The following is a 17170-nucleotide window of genomic DNA, read 5'->3' as shown; positions in this document are numbered from 1 at the left end:
TTCTTAAATATTATCTTCCTTGGTTAAAAGTTGTTCCCCATAACCCTTGAGCTTGTATTCATTCACTCGAATGACTGAAACTCTTAGGACTATGAATGTGATTTTCAGTATAGAATGACAGAAAGAATGTAGTCAGCGTAGTCACACTAAGTTCATTCCTGTGGAAAGTACAGTTGTGTAAAATCTTACCATAACAGTAGATGTCCTTCTCTTCACTGCTGCAGTATTCTTCACAAAAGGATTGATTTATGGATGTACATCCTTCAGAATTGAATACCCCCAGGAGGAACAACAGTCCTAGGAAGTAGGAGAAACATATCCATCCAGGAGGAGGAAACAAAAAAAAAAAAAAAAGAGTAGAGCAGAAGGGAAGGAGACAGAGAGCGAATACTGCAACAGTGATGAGGACATCTACTGTTATGGTAAGATTTTACACAACTGTACTATGTGCTTTTATATCACTGTTGCTGCATTGTCTACTAAAGCGACAGTACAAAAGCACAAGAGGAGACTTGGGAGGAGGAAGGCCCAGAAGAGCTCTCAAGAAACCCATGCAGGATGCAGGCAAAGCCAGCTCTTGCTCTGGAAACAAACTCCAATTTGTAATGCTTAGTAAAGGTATGAAACAGAGGTCCAAGTAGCAGCCTCAAGGATGGAATTGGTATCCAAGCCTTTGAAAAAAGCACCAGTGGAAGCCACAACTCTGGAAAAATGAGCCTTTACAGAGTCAGAAAGGATTTCCCATGAAAGGGGAAACAAAAAGAAATGGCCTCAGAGTACCATGAAGAAATGGTTTGCTTAGAAACAGCCAACCCTAAAAATCTATGAAGAAAGGAGATAAGCTGCTCAGACTTGTGGATGGCCTTAGTCTTATCTAAATAATATCTGAGCTGTCTATGCAAATCCAAGGTGCGAATACCCTTTTCATTAGCAAACTTTGGAGAAAGAAAAAAAGGAGGGCAAATTAACAGACTGATTAAGAGAACTCATTAACCACCTTGGGCATTACAGAAGGATTAGTATGAAAAACTAAAAAAGGAGGAACAGCCATAAGTGCCCGAAGCTCAGATACTCCCTTAGCTGGAGTGAGGACCAAAAGAACAGTCTTCCATGCACAATGCTGTAAGGAAGCTGGATCTGCAGGCTCAAAATGAGCCTGAGTCAATTTTTCAAAAAGAAAATTAAGGTCCCAGGAAGATGGAATAGGCCTGATATGAAGGACACCTTTAAGAAATTGCTTGACTGCAAACATAGAGGTTGGAGTAGAAGTTAATGGCAGACAAGCAGAAATAGCTGAAAGGCATACCTCTCAAATGTACAGATTTTTGCAGAATGTCCAGATTTTTCTCTCATATTTTCATTCTGTTCCTCATAAAATTTGTAGCTTTCTGGCAAATCACTGAGGATTGAAGTCACTAAATAATATTAAATAGTGATAGACATTTGAGTTTCAGAATTAATATCCTTTATTTAAAGAAATATTTAAAATCTGTCCATATTTCTGATCCTTTGTCCCCACATTATTTCTGGCTTTGTCCAGATTTCTTGCATTGAGAGGTATGCTAATAGGTGAGCTTTATCAGATGAATATGCCAACCCAGCATGGAGCAATTCACACACAAGACAGAACCAGAGGGATCTCCACAGAAAGTGGATCCTGGTTACGGGCAAGACACCAAGCAGAAAATTTCTTCCATTTGGACATATAGGATTTCCTCATAGTGGGTTTTCTGACTTCCTGCAGAACCCTAAAGAGTGGACAAGTGAGGATGGATGAGAGACCCTTTGTCTTGTGTGAGTAGATCCACCCTGTGAGGTACGTTATGGTGATTCCCCTTGGCTAGGTGCAAAAGAAGAGGGAACCAATGCTATCTGAGCCAACCAACAAGATTCTGGGGGGAGTCTTCCTCTATCTTGAGCAAGAACTTCAAAATTTGGGGAAGGGATGGGGAGGGAAGGCATAGAGAAGCATCCCCTTCCAATAAAAAGACAGGGCATCCTCCTTCCAAGTCAGAGGACTGGGGACTCTGGTGCAAAAAAGAGGAAGTTGTCTGTTCAAAGAGGAAAAAAAGGTTCCACCTGAGGAGTACCCCCTCCAGAAAATCTCTGTGAAGCACTCATTTGTGTTTGTGTGTTTTGGGCCTGCTCAAAGCATCTATAACTACGTTTTACTCTGAAGGAATGTATAGAGCATGACGAGTCACTTGATACTGGACAGCTACATCCCAAACTTGAAGAACTAGCCTGTAAAGAAGGTAGGACACATGCCCCCCTTGCTTGTTGATGTACCACATCACTGTGGCGTTGTCTGCAAAGATTTGAAGAGGAACTAGAGAAAAAAAGGTAATGAAAGACAAAAATGAAAGCTCTCACCTCCTTGATACTGATGTGTCATGACCCCTGATAGGGGACCGGATAAGGCTCACCACCCTGTGCCTGAAGCATCTTAAACTTCCTGAAAGGGAACGGGGGGCTGTAAAGGAAGCCCGGGTTGAGAGACAGCTGATGAATCCCTCACTGAAGCTTGAATTTGAGTCATGGAAGAATAGGGACTAGAAAATCTAGAGGATGACATTGTTGGAGCCATACTGACTTTAGGAACCACTGTAGCTTTCTCATATGAAGCCTGTCAAGACGTAGCATAAGAATGGTGGAAGCCATGAAACCTAGTGCCCTTAGAAACTCACAGCAACAAAGACAACAGCAAAGCTGTACTCCAAGAAGGCAGTGTTTGCCAAGGCGTCAGAGAGGAATAAATTTGTATTATTGGGATCCTGGTCTTTGTTTTTTGTTGTAATTGTTGCCCTTAGAAACTCCTTGGGTCCAACTGAAACCCAAAAAGAAAGGACTGAAAAAAGGAGATTAGAGAAACAGCCTTGGGAGGAGGCAGGGAAGCTAGCATAGAGATGCTCTGGCACCTGCAACTGAAAAGCTCATAATTCTGAGAGGGAACTAGGTCTGATTTCTGGAAGTTTATTGTAAATCCAAGGATTTGCAAGAGACAAACAGTATATAGTGGAGGTGATGAAGTAAGGTCTCAGGGGAGGAAGTCTGAATGAGTTGGTTGTTCAGATAAGGAAAAATCTGAACCCCTCTCATCCTGCAAAAAGCAATCAAAGGAGCAAGGCATTTGGTGAAAACCCTTGGGGCAGTAGAAAGGCTAAAGGGCAAAGCAACTGAAAATGCAAGGCAGAAATAGAGAAACACAAAAACTTCCTGAAAAGAGAATGAACAGGGATATGAAGATAAGCATCCTTGAGATCCAGGGAATTCAGGAAAGCCTTGGGAAGAAGAAAAAGAAGAAGAAGAAACAGGGTCTGAAGGGAGAACATCTGAAAGGAAGTGTTGATTTGAGAGGGGTCCAGAAAGGGTGTCCAGGTGCAGTCCTTCCTTCTTGGAAACCAGAAACATTCTGGAATAAAATCCCTTCCCCTCCTGGGAAGGGGGCACAGCTTGAATGGTACCTTGAGACAAAAAGCCCTGAAGTAGTTCTGGGAAGAAAGGAAGCTGTTCCTGAGGAGAATGAGGGATGACCAAAAAAGGAGGAAGGAATTTCCATACAATGTGGTATCGCTGATGGATGATTGACAGAATCCAAGAGTCTTGAGTGATCTTTAACCAATTGGGAAGGAGAGGGAAAGATGAAGAGATAAAGGAACCTGACTCAGGAAAGGGGGAAGCAAATAGATAGAATGGGCTTGTCTTAAAAAGGAGGTTTCTGAAAAGTGGGAGTCTGAGTAGTCTTAAAAGGAGGAACCCTCCTAGTACCCTTCTTACCTTTGGGAGGAGGGTGAGGCTGCTTGTGAAGAAAAGCAGATTTAGAGGGATAATTCCTCTGGAACTTAGGAATAGGAGAAACAAAAATATGCTTCAATTCCTGTAAGGTCTTCCCCTTACCCTGCAGAGACTTAAAAGGCTCAGCAACTATGGAAACAAATAGGTTGTTAATATCAAGAGCAGCATTCATTCAACCCTTTAGCCTTAATGTCATCAGGCAAAAGCTGTAGATGAAGCCAAGAGAAACACATCAAAACAGAACCAAAAGCAACAGCTCTTGAAGAGGCATCAGCTGCACTATAACTACATTTATTAGAGTGGTGGGCTACTTAAGAAGTGGAACCCAGTAAAGAGAGGGCCGAGGCCTTCCCTTCAGAATCATGAAAGTCAGAAATAGCCTGGGAAGCCTGAAAAAGAAAGGCTAAACCATACATGGTCATATAGGCTAGGTAATTTATAGCCCAAAAGGCCAAGGTGGCAGCAGTACATACTTTCTTGCCTAATTGTTCCACTGCCCTAATCTCTCTGTTTGAAGGAAGCAGCTTAGCAGAAGGCAAAACCTTAGAGGGTTTGTTAGAAGAGACAGACACCACAGAAGGGTCAGCAGAAAGACATTTATAGAGAAACTTCCACGCATCAGGCACCTTGTAAATTCTGTCAGGTTTCCTAGGGGCTAGAGGTTGAGAATCTGTGGCCAAAGAAGCTGCTGAAAAGGCATCTAAAAGGGTAGCCAAGATAGGAGGCACAGCAGAGGGCTTTGGGGGTCTCCATCTGGATATGCATGTAATACCTCTTCTGAATGTGAGAAACCTGAGAACATCCCCATTTAAATAATTCCATCATACAAGAAATAGTACCTCCAAAACTGAGCACTTCAAATGGAGATTCTGGGCTAACAGAGCCTTACTCCTCAGAGCCATAATCCAAAGCAGAAGGTTTCCTGAGAGGGATATGCCAAAGACTCATCCTGAAAATCTAATTCCTTTACAGAGGAGTTCTGCTCTCTGGGCTTCTTGAGTGGCGTAGAGGACCAAAGGCGAGAAGAGACAAAATTCCTTAGGGAGGCTTCAAGGCCATTAGTGCATTAAATAACCCCTGGGTAAAGTCATGCCATTCACGCTGGGGATCCATAGAAGCAGGGGAAACATGTTTGTTTTTTCGCTGCTTCTTCTTTTAAGGGATGTTTGCCCTAAACTCCCTAGGATGTTCGACCCTCACAGTAGGAATCTCTTCCTGAACAAGTATACGTGGAATAATCTGTCAAGGCTTCCTCTCAACATCTGTAATGGACATCTGCAGAGCCTCTGAAGATATGCAGGAAGTCAGACCCATGCCGGCCCCTGATATTATCACAGCAGAAGAATCTGACAGAACAGCTGGATGATCCTCTGGGCTTTCATCACCCTTAAAAGAGATGTTTGGAGGAGGTGGGACAGCAGCCAAATCAGACCTGATTCTTTTGGCTTTCTTCATGGCAGGCAGCTAATTTTCGGGTCTGGAATATTCTGCCATACCACTTTATGCCAACAATTTAAGGAGCTTGTTCTAAAGGAAACTAGACAAGGAGGAAAGAAAAGTATGTAAGGTCTTAGGTACAAATGCTTGGCAGATAGAACACTTCAGAGAAGCATCCAAAAAGAGAGACACTGCTTGTTATAATCCTTGTGGGGAATCTACCTCCCATACTGACATTTTTCCTTTCTGGGTGACATGTAAACTGAAAAGATAAGAACAACCCCCCATGGGGCACTCATCTGAAACATGGCTTGGTAACCAGGACAGAGGAAGGAGCATTTAGACTTATGATGAAGTATCATATTTGGACTGGCAGCAAAGAGGTTCTGAGATATGTACATCAGTATGTCACCTTTATGCCTTACGCCTTGAGCGGGGAGCATATGAGTGACATATGTCAATATAAAATCCTAAGACTTTGGTATACTGGCCAGACATTGGGCTACTCTTGGCAGGGAATCCCCTTAGTGAAGAATACTGCAACAGTGATATGGAAGGACATCTTGGAATATTCCCTTTGCTTTCAGGTGAAAAGATCTTAGCAATAAGTATGTAGAAGTAGCAGGGATGTAGGGAGTACAGCCTTCATGCTGAGAGTTGTAGGAGGCCTAAATCAATCTGCAAAAATGGCACTGCAGCAAGGCTAAATACTCAAATTGTCTGGCAATAACACTAATTTTCATAGTTGCAAGACTAAAGTCTTGGTCTCAGACATCTAATAGGGAGCTAAATATTTTTTTCTGTTAGCACAATGTCATATTTTTGAAAGAGATAGAACTGGTTATGACAAATTAAGCTTGGCTATGAATCCACTCATTAAGGATACATGCCCACACTGCTAAAACCCCAGCCATACTGCTGTATATGGGATCAAAACAGATGACTCTTTTGTGGGATGGTTGATCTAAGACTTATATTGAGGAAAAGAACATTTTTGTTGCGGCCCTTATCAAAGTGACAGATTGCTTTGACGTGTGCCCTGATGATAGGGGACCATCCATTTCCTGGCTTGCTGGTGCATTCCTTCCCCCCTCCCTTTTTTTTTTTTTTTTTTTACACATAGCATCAGGGTGTCACATCAACAGTGATAGTACACAGAGCATCAGGGTGTCACATCAACAGTGATAATCTACAGCCAATGTTCAACTCTACCACAGTTGTTCTTCCATACCACAAAAACATGTGAGTGCGCATATGTACACACACACAAAGGCATGTGTTCTCTCTTGTGTACACTCAACACCTATATCCAATTTAGGGTGTACAATCCACCTATTCCATGTCTTTTGAATTTGGAAGGAATCTAGAGCATCGACAAGAAACCCAAGAGAACACGCACTCCACACAGAAGGACCCCAGCTGAGAATCAAACCAGAGAACCTATTGCTGTGAGGAGAGAACACTACCCAGTGTGTCACTAGTTCTTCCTGTAACAGTTTGCCTTTCATAATTATCAAACTGTGGTTAAAGGGCACATAATGAAGGTCAAGAGCCTCATGGGTGAGCCACCACTGTCCATACCCAAACACAGTACACCCACCAGATACTGTGGCTAAATTATGCACTGTCAAGGGAGCTGCCCCTGGCTTTGGCTACAAGCAGACTGCTTAGTACCAAAAGCAGGAGTGTTTGGAGCAGATGCCTTGTAGTAACACTCATGGAAGAATTTGAGTTACATGCTTGAGGTATTATTACATGCCTACTCATTTGGGATGGTTCATTGCATGCCAGAGTTCACTCTTTCTTGCATTAATAAAAAATCTCCTTCCCATCTGCAAACATATATCCTCATCCCTGAAACTATAAATCATTTGAGGAAGGAGCTGAAGTAAGAGTCAGAGGAAGGGCCAAAAAATCTATTTCAGAAAAGACAATGTCTTTTTGTACATATTAGTCATTGTCCTGCCTTAAAAGTAGTAAGTGTTGGATAACTAAGGCAGAATTAGTAATGGAAACCTGGTAAATGCTTTCTGGTAGCAGTGGAACACATTTTAACTAAATATATGTGGTGCACGGGGTGCTGTGATTACATGCCAAAATCAAAAAAAAAAATCTGTAGAGCAAAAGCCAACTAACAGCACTTTCAGAGGTGTGTAGGAATTGTTACACATTCACTAAGTGTTGTGGATGGAACATTTCTTCTCCGTCCTCTGATGCTTCATATTTTCTGGTGCAGAAACTTTAGAGACATCACTCTGTAAGTTGCTTATTTAAATTAGTGCAGTATTTAAAAACTGCTCCTGCCTTTTTCCTCCAATTATATTACTTGCTGCCTATGTGACAGCACTCGCTAAGTGCTTTACTGATTTTCAAAGACAGTAAAATACTTTTTTTTTTAACTGGTGGTAGATTAATCTCCATGCACTAGCATTATGGTCGGTCTCACTAATCATAACCTGGTTTTATGTGTTTTTGATGTGGACACCAAGGTTCCCCTTTCAACCTTCAATCTCGAGGTGAATTTCTTTGCATCCATGTCTCAAACACATGACATTGTTACCCTCGAAGACCTATTCATAACCCTGTATGTTGGCACACAATAGGATGTAACAACAAGTCTGTTACAGCAACTGGTGCTACAATAACCCCTTTCTCCCATACACACACACACACATATACATCTTGTAGGAGGTTAGTAGGAGAGGATGCATCAGAAATTGAGTTTTGTTTTGACAAGTTAGCCTTATGGAGAAGCTTATCAGATATGTTAATATGGAAGAGTAATATCGTATAATAGGAGCGTGTTTTCAGTACATAGACATATCTTACACAGTCTGTTCATCAGAGGAACAAATATAAGAAAATGTCCCCCTAATTAGATGTGCTGATAACTGTGAAGATACCAGGTAAAAGCCATTACAGAAATTAATGGATAGAAATACTCTGCTACTGAGAGAATAGTTGCCACCCAAAATATGTTTTAAAAACAATCTAGAATCTCACCTTAAGACAGTCAAACAAATGTTCAGAAGAAAGTGAAATGTAATAAAAAAGTGTAAGAATGTAATGGCAGATTTTTTTTAAAGGGAGACATGATTTCTGTGTATTAAACTTTCACACAGAAAAAAAATAAGTGTATAAACTGGGAGAATATATAAGAGTAAGCAGAAGAGGAAATATAAGTGGGGAAGTTAAATTATACGGTTGTAATTCTAAAGTAAATCATATTAAATAATATATAGATAGGAATTTGAGCATATTACAAGGACATCCATCACCAAGGAAGTTATTATAAAAAGCAATTTTTTTTTTAAGTAATGGCCTTAATATTGGCAAAAAGACACTTGGAAACATACCACTCAACTGTCCAAGTTTTTTGCAGAATGTCTAGATTTTTACATCATGCTTCTGATCTCTTCCTCATAAAATTTGTTTTTTCTGGAAAAGCACTGAAGATTGAAGATATTAATCATAGTCATTTGAGTTTTAGACTTCGTATCATTCAGAAAATGAATGCAAATTCAAAACCTGCTATTCTATCTACTTTCCAAGTTTGTAACAGCAATATTTAAAATCTATCCTTGATGTTGGACCTTTGTCTCCCTATTATTTTCAGCTTTGTCCAGAATTATTTTTTTTCCAATAAGCATCTTTATTAAATTATCACATATGGCATACGCATTCTTAAATTTATATAAATGAAAAACAAAAACACTGGCACCACTTTAGTTGCAAACATTATACATCACAGACATCATTGAAACAACTGTAGTTGCAAACATTATACATCACTTATAATCTATCCAGTCATCGTCAGTTAAGCATCACATGGCTCATTCAAATCCTGCCTCTTAAACCACGTGCCCTCTTTGCATATATTGTTCCCACAATTCCCATTTTTCCTATGTAGTTTGTCCTTCTCTTTTCTAAAGCTCCCAATTCCAGTCATTTTATCTCTGTTATTATATTTCATTACTTCTACCAAAGTTGGTCTAGACTTTGATTTCCACCTTCTATTAATTGCTTTTTTTTGACAGCCACCATAGATAAAATCAACAAGGGTTTACTATGTCTAGGCAAGTCTGAGTCTATGGCATTCATTTTATCATGGCCCCATAAATATGGATATTGTTGGACCAATTTGTGTGTGGCTACATAATTTACCGCTATTGCCTTTGTTTGAGTTTCATTAATTTTGTGTCCCAAGAAGATCTGAATCTGCCTTAAAATGTTTCACAACACTGTAATGTCCCTTTCTGGTTTTGTCATGTAACAATAATAGCATCTACAAATAACTACCATACCAACTATATTCTTGCATTTCTGAGTCCCTTATTTTCTTTGCCAATGGTTCTAAATATAATGCAAACAAGAAAGGGGAAAGTGGACAACCCTGTCTGGTTCCTCTCTACTCAAGCAGAAGTGATAAGAGAGGATCCCACCCAGTACACAGGTTGAGAGTTATGCTCTCAAATCATACTACTTTGAAAAATTTACCAAAAGTAGTGGTCAGAAGATGTTCCTCTTGTGGCTACTACAAGATGTAAACATATTAATAAGACAAAGATTTTTCAAGTGGGAAATGAGAATAAAGTGCATTGGCAGTTCATCACCTGACAATCAGAATGTTTATGTGTGGGTGCTTTTACATTGGGTACATTTACTAGGTCTGACAAAACAAGAGTCATAGAAGATTATGATGATGTAATCACAGACAAAATAATGCCCTACAAAAGTATACAAAGAGAAATATAGACAAATAATGTTTATAAAGTAGAGAGGGTGAATATTACAATGCATTCAGCAGGAATGAAACGTAAAGGATTTATGCTTAAAAGGGTTTGAATGTTGTCTGGCTTAAATGATACCAATATTCAGTTAAACCAATATTTGAAATGTAGTAAAAATAAATAGCAGACGTGTGTATGGTGACATCTAATGGCAATAGCTGGTAACTGCATCTCTAGGAACAATGCATGCAACACAAAATACCTTAATTTTAATCTATTTTTGAATGACAGAGTCTAAAAAATGAATGAAGTGGTGAAAGTTAATATACAGTGCAAAATAAATTTAGAAATGTTTTGGAAATGACAGAATCCAAGGATTATTTAAACTTTTTCCATAACGAGTAAAGGTGGTAATTTAATTATGATGCCATTTGTACCTCTCAAGCAGTCTCTGATTTTGCAGAATGTCCCTGATTTTGTCTGATTTATACCCTATACCTCATAACATTTTTACTCATCTGTTAAATTACTGAGGATTACAAGCAGGGGATTTTGGATATTAATGTTTTATACTACACATTGTTCAGAAATGTTGACACAAAATCTTTTAAATTTTTATATTTTAAGGAAATTTAAATAATATTTGAGTTGGGTTGGCACGATGGTTAATGTCTTTGCCTCACATATACAAGGTACAGGATTTGTTTCTGACCTCTGGTTATTGACTAGGCTTGTAAGAGTCAGCATATTGATAACCTAGTATTTACCTATGAGCATAATTTAAAAAAAGTCTCTGATTTGGGGACTTTATCCCCCATTATTTTTGGCTTTGCCAGAATTCCTAAGAGCAGAACTTGAGAGGTATGATGGCACAATACTATTTTCCTGAAGAAGCAGTATGTAAAACTGAACAGACCTTTTGCTGCAAGTCTTTTAAATCTAAATTAACAAGATTTATTGTCAGTGAATGTTGCTATCCGTCTTATTTGAACTATTTTGAGAAAAGTCTAATTTCCACTATTACCTGGTATGGGGTATTTTCTGTTTATCACAAGCTCAACAAGTTTCTTCAGCAGTGATACTAGGAGAGGATACTGGAAATGGTATACTGACTTAATGACAAGAATGTAGCCTCATTTTTGCTTCTTTTATTATTTCTGGTAAACAGAAAGTTCTTCAGAACAGCACTGCCTGGCTCAATTTTCCATTAAGCAAAGGGCTGATTTGCTCTTGGAAACTCTTATGTAAACTTCTGTTTATGAACTTCTTCCTGCCACTCACTTCTAGATTCAATTCCAGAACAGCTGTCAAAAACCATGACTTCCTCCAGGGAAACCAGTGCTTAGCCATAAACACCCAAACCAGTGCTTAGCCATATTAAACACCCAAACCAGTGCTTAGCCGTGTTAAACACCTAAACCATTGCTTAGTTGTATTAAACACCTAAACCACTGCTTAGCCATATTAAACATCTAAACCAGTGCTTAGCCGTATCAAACACCTAAACCACTGTTTAGTCGTATTAAACACCTAAACCAGTGCTTAGCCGTCTTAAACACCTAAACCAGTGCTTAGCCGTATTAAACATCTAAACCACTGCTTAGTCGTATTAAACACCTAAACCAGTGCTTAGCTGTATTAAACACCTAAACCAGTGCTTAGCCGTATTAAACACCCAAACCAGTGCTTAGCCGTGTTAAACACCTAAACCACTGCTTAGTCATATTAAACACCTAAACCACTGCTTAGCCATATTAAACATCTAAACCAGTGCTTAGCCGTATCAAACAACTAAACCACTGCTTAGTCGTATTAAACACCTAAACCAGTGCTTAGCCGTATTAAACACCTAAACCAGTGCTTAGCCGTATTAAACATCTAAACCACTGCTTAGTCGTATTAAACACCTAAACCAGTGCTTAGCTGTATTAAACACCTAAACCAGTGCTTAGCCGTATTAAACACCCAAACCAGTGCTTAGCCGTGTTAAACACCTAAACCACTGCTTAGTCGTATTAAACACCTAAACCACTGCTTAGCCATATTAAACATCTAAACCAGTGCTTAGCCGTATCAAACAACTAAACCACTGCTTAGTCGTATTAAACACCTAAACCAGTGCTTAGCCATATTAAACACCGAAACAAGTGCTTAGCCATATTAAACACATAAACCAGTGCTTAGCCATATTAAACACCTGAGTACAAAGAACCAAGCTTTTGATCCCTTTCCTTATTCTCATCAGAGGTTCATACTAACCACTAGCTGAGGAATTTCTAGATTTAATAAGTACAACTCTGTGTCTGTAAGATTATTAAATCTAAGAATAAGGTATAAGGGCAGCCTTCAGAAAAATGTTTAAAATACTAGCCTTGGGATACATGCATCTCTTTTCAAGTCCATGAATATTATGGAAATATCAGTTTGCACCCGGTAATGAAACATTGTGCCACAGTGGATGCAGGATGTAGAATTACAGCAGCAGTGGATGATATACCCAGTAGTTTGTCTGATGACACTGCTTATGTTATCTACTCAGGGTATCCCCCAAACTGGCAGAGAATGCAACAGCAGGGACATATAAAAGGCATGCTACCGGTATGTTGTAGACAACATTCAAATGTCAACTTCTGCTTTATGTGATTGTGTTCAGTGTCCATCTAGCTACATAGAATACATTTATTGTTCAGTGTCCATCTAGCTATATAGAATACATTTATAGTGCAAGAGTAAGCTGTGTACTATACTTCAGCTTTTGCTAATATAGGATAGCAGCAAAACAGGCAAAACACATAGCAATTTTCTGATTTTCTGCTGTGAGTGCTTTAATGTCGGCCTTATGTACTTTGTAAAACTTGCATATTTTATTGAAATCTGTATGTGCAAGAAGAGAAATATACATCTTCCAAGTATTTTAATCTGGGATCCATGTAACAAGTAGAATTAAACTGGTTGACACTTAGGTTATTATGTCAGGTAATCACAATGTGTTAGAATTTCTTTGTGGGATTTTGTGGTACAAGCGAGTGGGAATTTGCCCTTTCCAAACAGCTGTATGATCTTGAAGTTGGTGTGCGTGTGTGTGTGCGTGTGTGTGTGTGTTCAGTGTCATTTTGTCTGCATTGCTATTATTAGGAAAAGGGTTTTTAGTAATGTAATGTATACAAAGGCACTTTGGGCTTGTCCAATACACCTACCCATTTCATCCATTTGTGTCATTTGGTATTTGGTAACTACATTACTGGTCTTGGAATTGTACATGCTGCTGAAATGCAGAGCATAGCAGTCACAAGACTGATAGAAAAATCTCTCAAAATCTTATTTTGTGCAAAGTTTGTCCCTTCCATATACTCTTCTCTCATGCTAGACTATACAGCCACCTCTGAGCCACTGAAGTTGCTATTATACAAAGAAAATATACATTACTCCAGAAAACAAGTGCTTGCCTTTCTGTGTTGTCTAGCAAAATTCAGAATGACAAAAACTGGCTTTTCTGTGCATGCAGTCTGAAACAATATGCTACAAACACATGGTTTGGCAAAGTGTATGATGCCACATCCTAGCCTTGTGTAAAAAGCAGTCGGGAAGGCTCTACAAATGGAGACATTATATAATGAAAGTAGTAGTCATGGAGCACTAGTTGTCCTAGGTGGTATTTCCAGGCATAAAATGGGGTGGGACAGAAAACAGTGGAAATCACAGTCACATGAGCATACGCAATACCAAATATATTAAGAAATAAATGCACTGAAGGTATATACCACATTTCTGGTATATAGCTACAAAGTCACCTCATCAGCATTTATGCCTGATAATATGAGATCTAGAAAGAATGTACTGTGATCTATTAAAACAATGTCATAATTATATATGTCGTAACTTGCTGCTTGGCTTCTCTTGCAGAGTCCGATTCTGGATCCACCGTTAATCCTTTCTGTGCAGTCCCTGCAAGTAAGTAGCTGTTTCACTCAAGTTATAATCATTCTTTTTCTTTTAACTTGAATGAATGAATCTATTCACCATAGAGGCAGAATGTTAAACAGATATGCAGTAACAACACGCCACTGTGTACATACCAGAGTATAATGCCCAGATCCAGTCCTCCACCAAATCAAAACAAATTAATATTCACAATAGGAACAGGTGTTAGTCACGGACATAAATGGTACAGAGTTGTTCCTTCTAAAGTGTTATTCAGATTTACTGCAAGTTCATTACAGTTAAACTGAACAGACCATGCTGAGCAATATTTATTTATTTACCTTTCGTTGACTGGGATAGTTCTGCCTGCAGCAGCCTATATCCACGGGAGTCTAAGATGATTCTTATACTGATTAGGGGACATTTAGTGAAATTCCTATACTCGTTCCTTCCTATTTATTGAAAGGCAGGGAAGGAAGCATGCTAGAGGAAATGGAGAAAGGAAATGCATCTGATACAGGAGGCAACACTTTATGCATCAATTTAGATAAGTCTGCAGAACAGGAAGTGGTCGATTTGGAGCCTGTAGGACTTCTAACCCAAAAATTGTTGAGGCTGGACGCTCAAAAGAAGCTTTCAGACTCAAAATGTGAGTAGACTAAAACTAGTTTTACTGGGCAGGGTTACTAAGGAGGCTTCAAAGAGCAAGAGAATTCTCCAGATGACTTCTGAACTGTTTAGGAAGTGATACCCCCTTTGAACTGGCATTACCCTGGATAGATGAAAATTCAAACTTAGCTTGCAACAATTCATGCAGGTTAGTCTCAGATCTTGAAGAAAATCCTGCACTCCTGTTCATAACATTATGAACTTCACAGTCATGATTTGATTGCGCATACAATTATCCACTGCTAATTGGTTGGCTCACCCATATGAATTAAATGATTCTGTATCCCTAGCATGTGTCTTAAAAATGAAATCTCTACAATATTAGACAGGTTAAGTTTTTATTAGGTGTGGTATTATGTGTATCTGGTTTTAAATACCTAACTTTTAAGGAAATATACTGATGAGTTTTATAGGAACATTATACCTTTAACTGAGTGACAGAAAAACAAGGGGGCGGGGTTAAAGGATATAAAAGGAAATAACTCATTGTTTTACTAACTCTGACGAAGTCCCAGTATGTAGGAGATGTTTTAGTGTTCATGTGTCTGTGGCGTTTTTATGTGCATGTGGATTAAGGTTGGCATGACTACACCTGTTGTGGATCATTTACTCATTTTGTGAGTCACCATCATTGTATGCAAGCTGACATGGTGAGATGATACTTGGTTTTTGAACAAAGTGAATGGATTGTGCTGGAACTATGCTGAATTTTAGGCACTGCGTTAGATAATTATTCTTATTAAGACTATGAAGGATCACCTCAGATTAATTATTCCTTCATTCCATTTGAAGTGAATATGTGTTGTCTAGGTGACCATTGAAGTGATTGTGTCAGTACCATGCTGAATTATTTGGTAATTTAATTACTGTGGTAGGCAACCAGTTTGAAGCGGTAATTTAGAACATGAAATATTGGTATGGGTGTGTACTCCTTCTGGACTCAGGGTCTTTTAATTTTGGAGTTACAAAAGTGAGTGTTTAGCTTGATTCTTAAAAAAAAAAGTCACATTCCTTTGCATTCAAATGTTTCACATCCACCAGCTCAACACCCTTTCTCTTATAAGAAGCAAAAAACATGTTGTTACCCGTTTCCTTTTTAATACTAACAGCTCTTAACTTCATATCCACCACACCATTCTATCACTTACTGCCATGTTCTCTGTACTTTTCTTTGTATTTTGTTTTGGTTAAATGCTCGTCTCGATTGTTCCTTTTCTTTCTTCTTTCATTTCTCCCAGTTATAAATTCTTTCAAGTTTAGAGGATGATTCCCCATCCATTGAATTCATCTGTTTCGCTTAATTTACAGAGCTCTAGCTTTACATAATCTAGAATTCCCTGTCTGGTGATAAGCTGTTCTACAATCAGTACCTTTCTAGTCATTTTATTCTGCATTTGATTTACTATATCATTTAGTAAAATACACTGCTCTGGCACCTAAATGCCCCACTGCATTCTCATTTGAAGAATAACTATCAACAGGCAACTTATTGTACTGCAATGTTCAAAGAATTATATTCTCCAAAATATGAATTATTTCCCTTTCTAACAAGATTATCTAACAGATGCAGAAACTCATTTAATGCCTCTGTAAGCTCCAACTTTGCCATTTTTTTTATTTACTCTCTCACTCAAGCATATCTCTGCCCCACTGTTTTAACCACTGTTACTATTGAATCTGCAGTGCCTCTGCAGTGTAAAGTGAAAATTAATGAACATTTTCCATCTCCCCTCATGCACCTTCAGGAATTATACCTCTCTGTTTGGTATTTTCATTTTGTATACTGTTATCAGTTATACTCTTCAATGTAATGTCACTCTTCAACCTCTGTGTAAGTCTATGGTATTTCTACATGCACTTGTGTAGGATCCTCTTAATACAAATGAACATTTAATCAGCCGATGTACTGAAAACCAGTAAGATATAATTAAAATCTCAGTGTAGAGATTCAACAATAAAATTCTGGTTTCTTGGTTCTTATAAACTCAAAACAGCTATGAACTTAGATTGCTCAAACAATGTCTAATGTTGCATGCCTGTGACACTAATCTGTAAGTACCAAAGGGGGGGGGGGGCTTAATGCAAAGAAATAACCTCACGAAATCTAAAAATGAATGTCCATTATCATACTTTATTCTTTCCCAACTTCTTCCATGTCATAATCCAATGCATTTTGATTACCCACCATCAGTTGCATGCTGCTTAACTTTCCAGATAATTCCAGACAAACCAAAGCAAGCAAACAAAACATGCATCCCAGTATTGACAAAACAAACAGAGCCAAGGTCACCCTCACTCAATAATTAACAAAATTAGTTTAAATAAATAGTTCTACTCTCAATACAAGTTTATAAAAATTGTACCTAAATGAATAACATTATTTGGCTTTTTTACCTTAGGGATACACTTCTTTAAGAACACAACTAATTTATAAATTGAAGCAAATCCACTTTAAAAATCATCCAGAGTAAATGGACACAAAACCATGTTCCTATATACCTATAGCAGCTGCCTCACATCTTTAGCATAAAAGGTCCCACATTTGTGAACATTCTTTACAATTCTGAGTATGTGTATTTCCTCACAGCAAGAGGTTCTCCCTTTTGATTCTTGGTTTG

At 38.6% G+C, this 17170-nt stretch overlaps 1 protein-coding gene across 1 annotated transcript in view; it reads left to right on the top strand.

The window, feature by feature from the left end:
• The window catches only part of LOC122810566, a 415025-nt gene that overhangs the window by 315723 nt on the left and 82132 nt on the right, over nt 1-17170 (top strand). The window contains exon 9 of the mRNA XM_044082146.1: nt 13866-13913. Within this exon, the coding sequence (XP_043938081.1) occupies nt 13866-13913 (48 nt within the window). The remainder of the gene's footprint in view (nt 1-13865; nt 13914-17170) is intronic.

Source organism: Protopterus annectens, chromosome 9.part0, assembly GCF_019279795.1.
Source record: "Protopterus annectens isolate FY-2018-M chromosome 9.part0, PAN1.0, whole genome shotgun sequence".
NCBI classification, from domain to species: Eukaryota; Metazoa; Chordata; order Ceratodontiformes; family Protopteridae; genus Protopterus; species Protopterus annectens.
The sequence above is the reverse complement of the archived record's forward strand: the minus strand, read 5'-3'. Positions and strand labels throughout refer to the sequence as shown.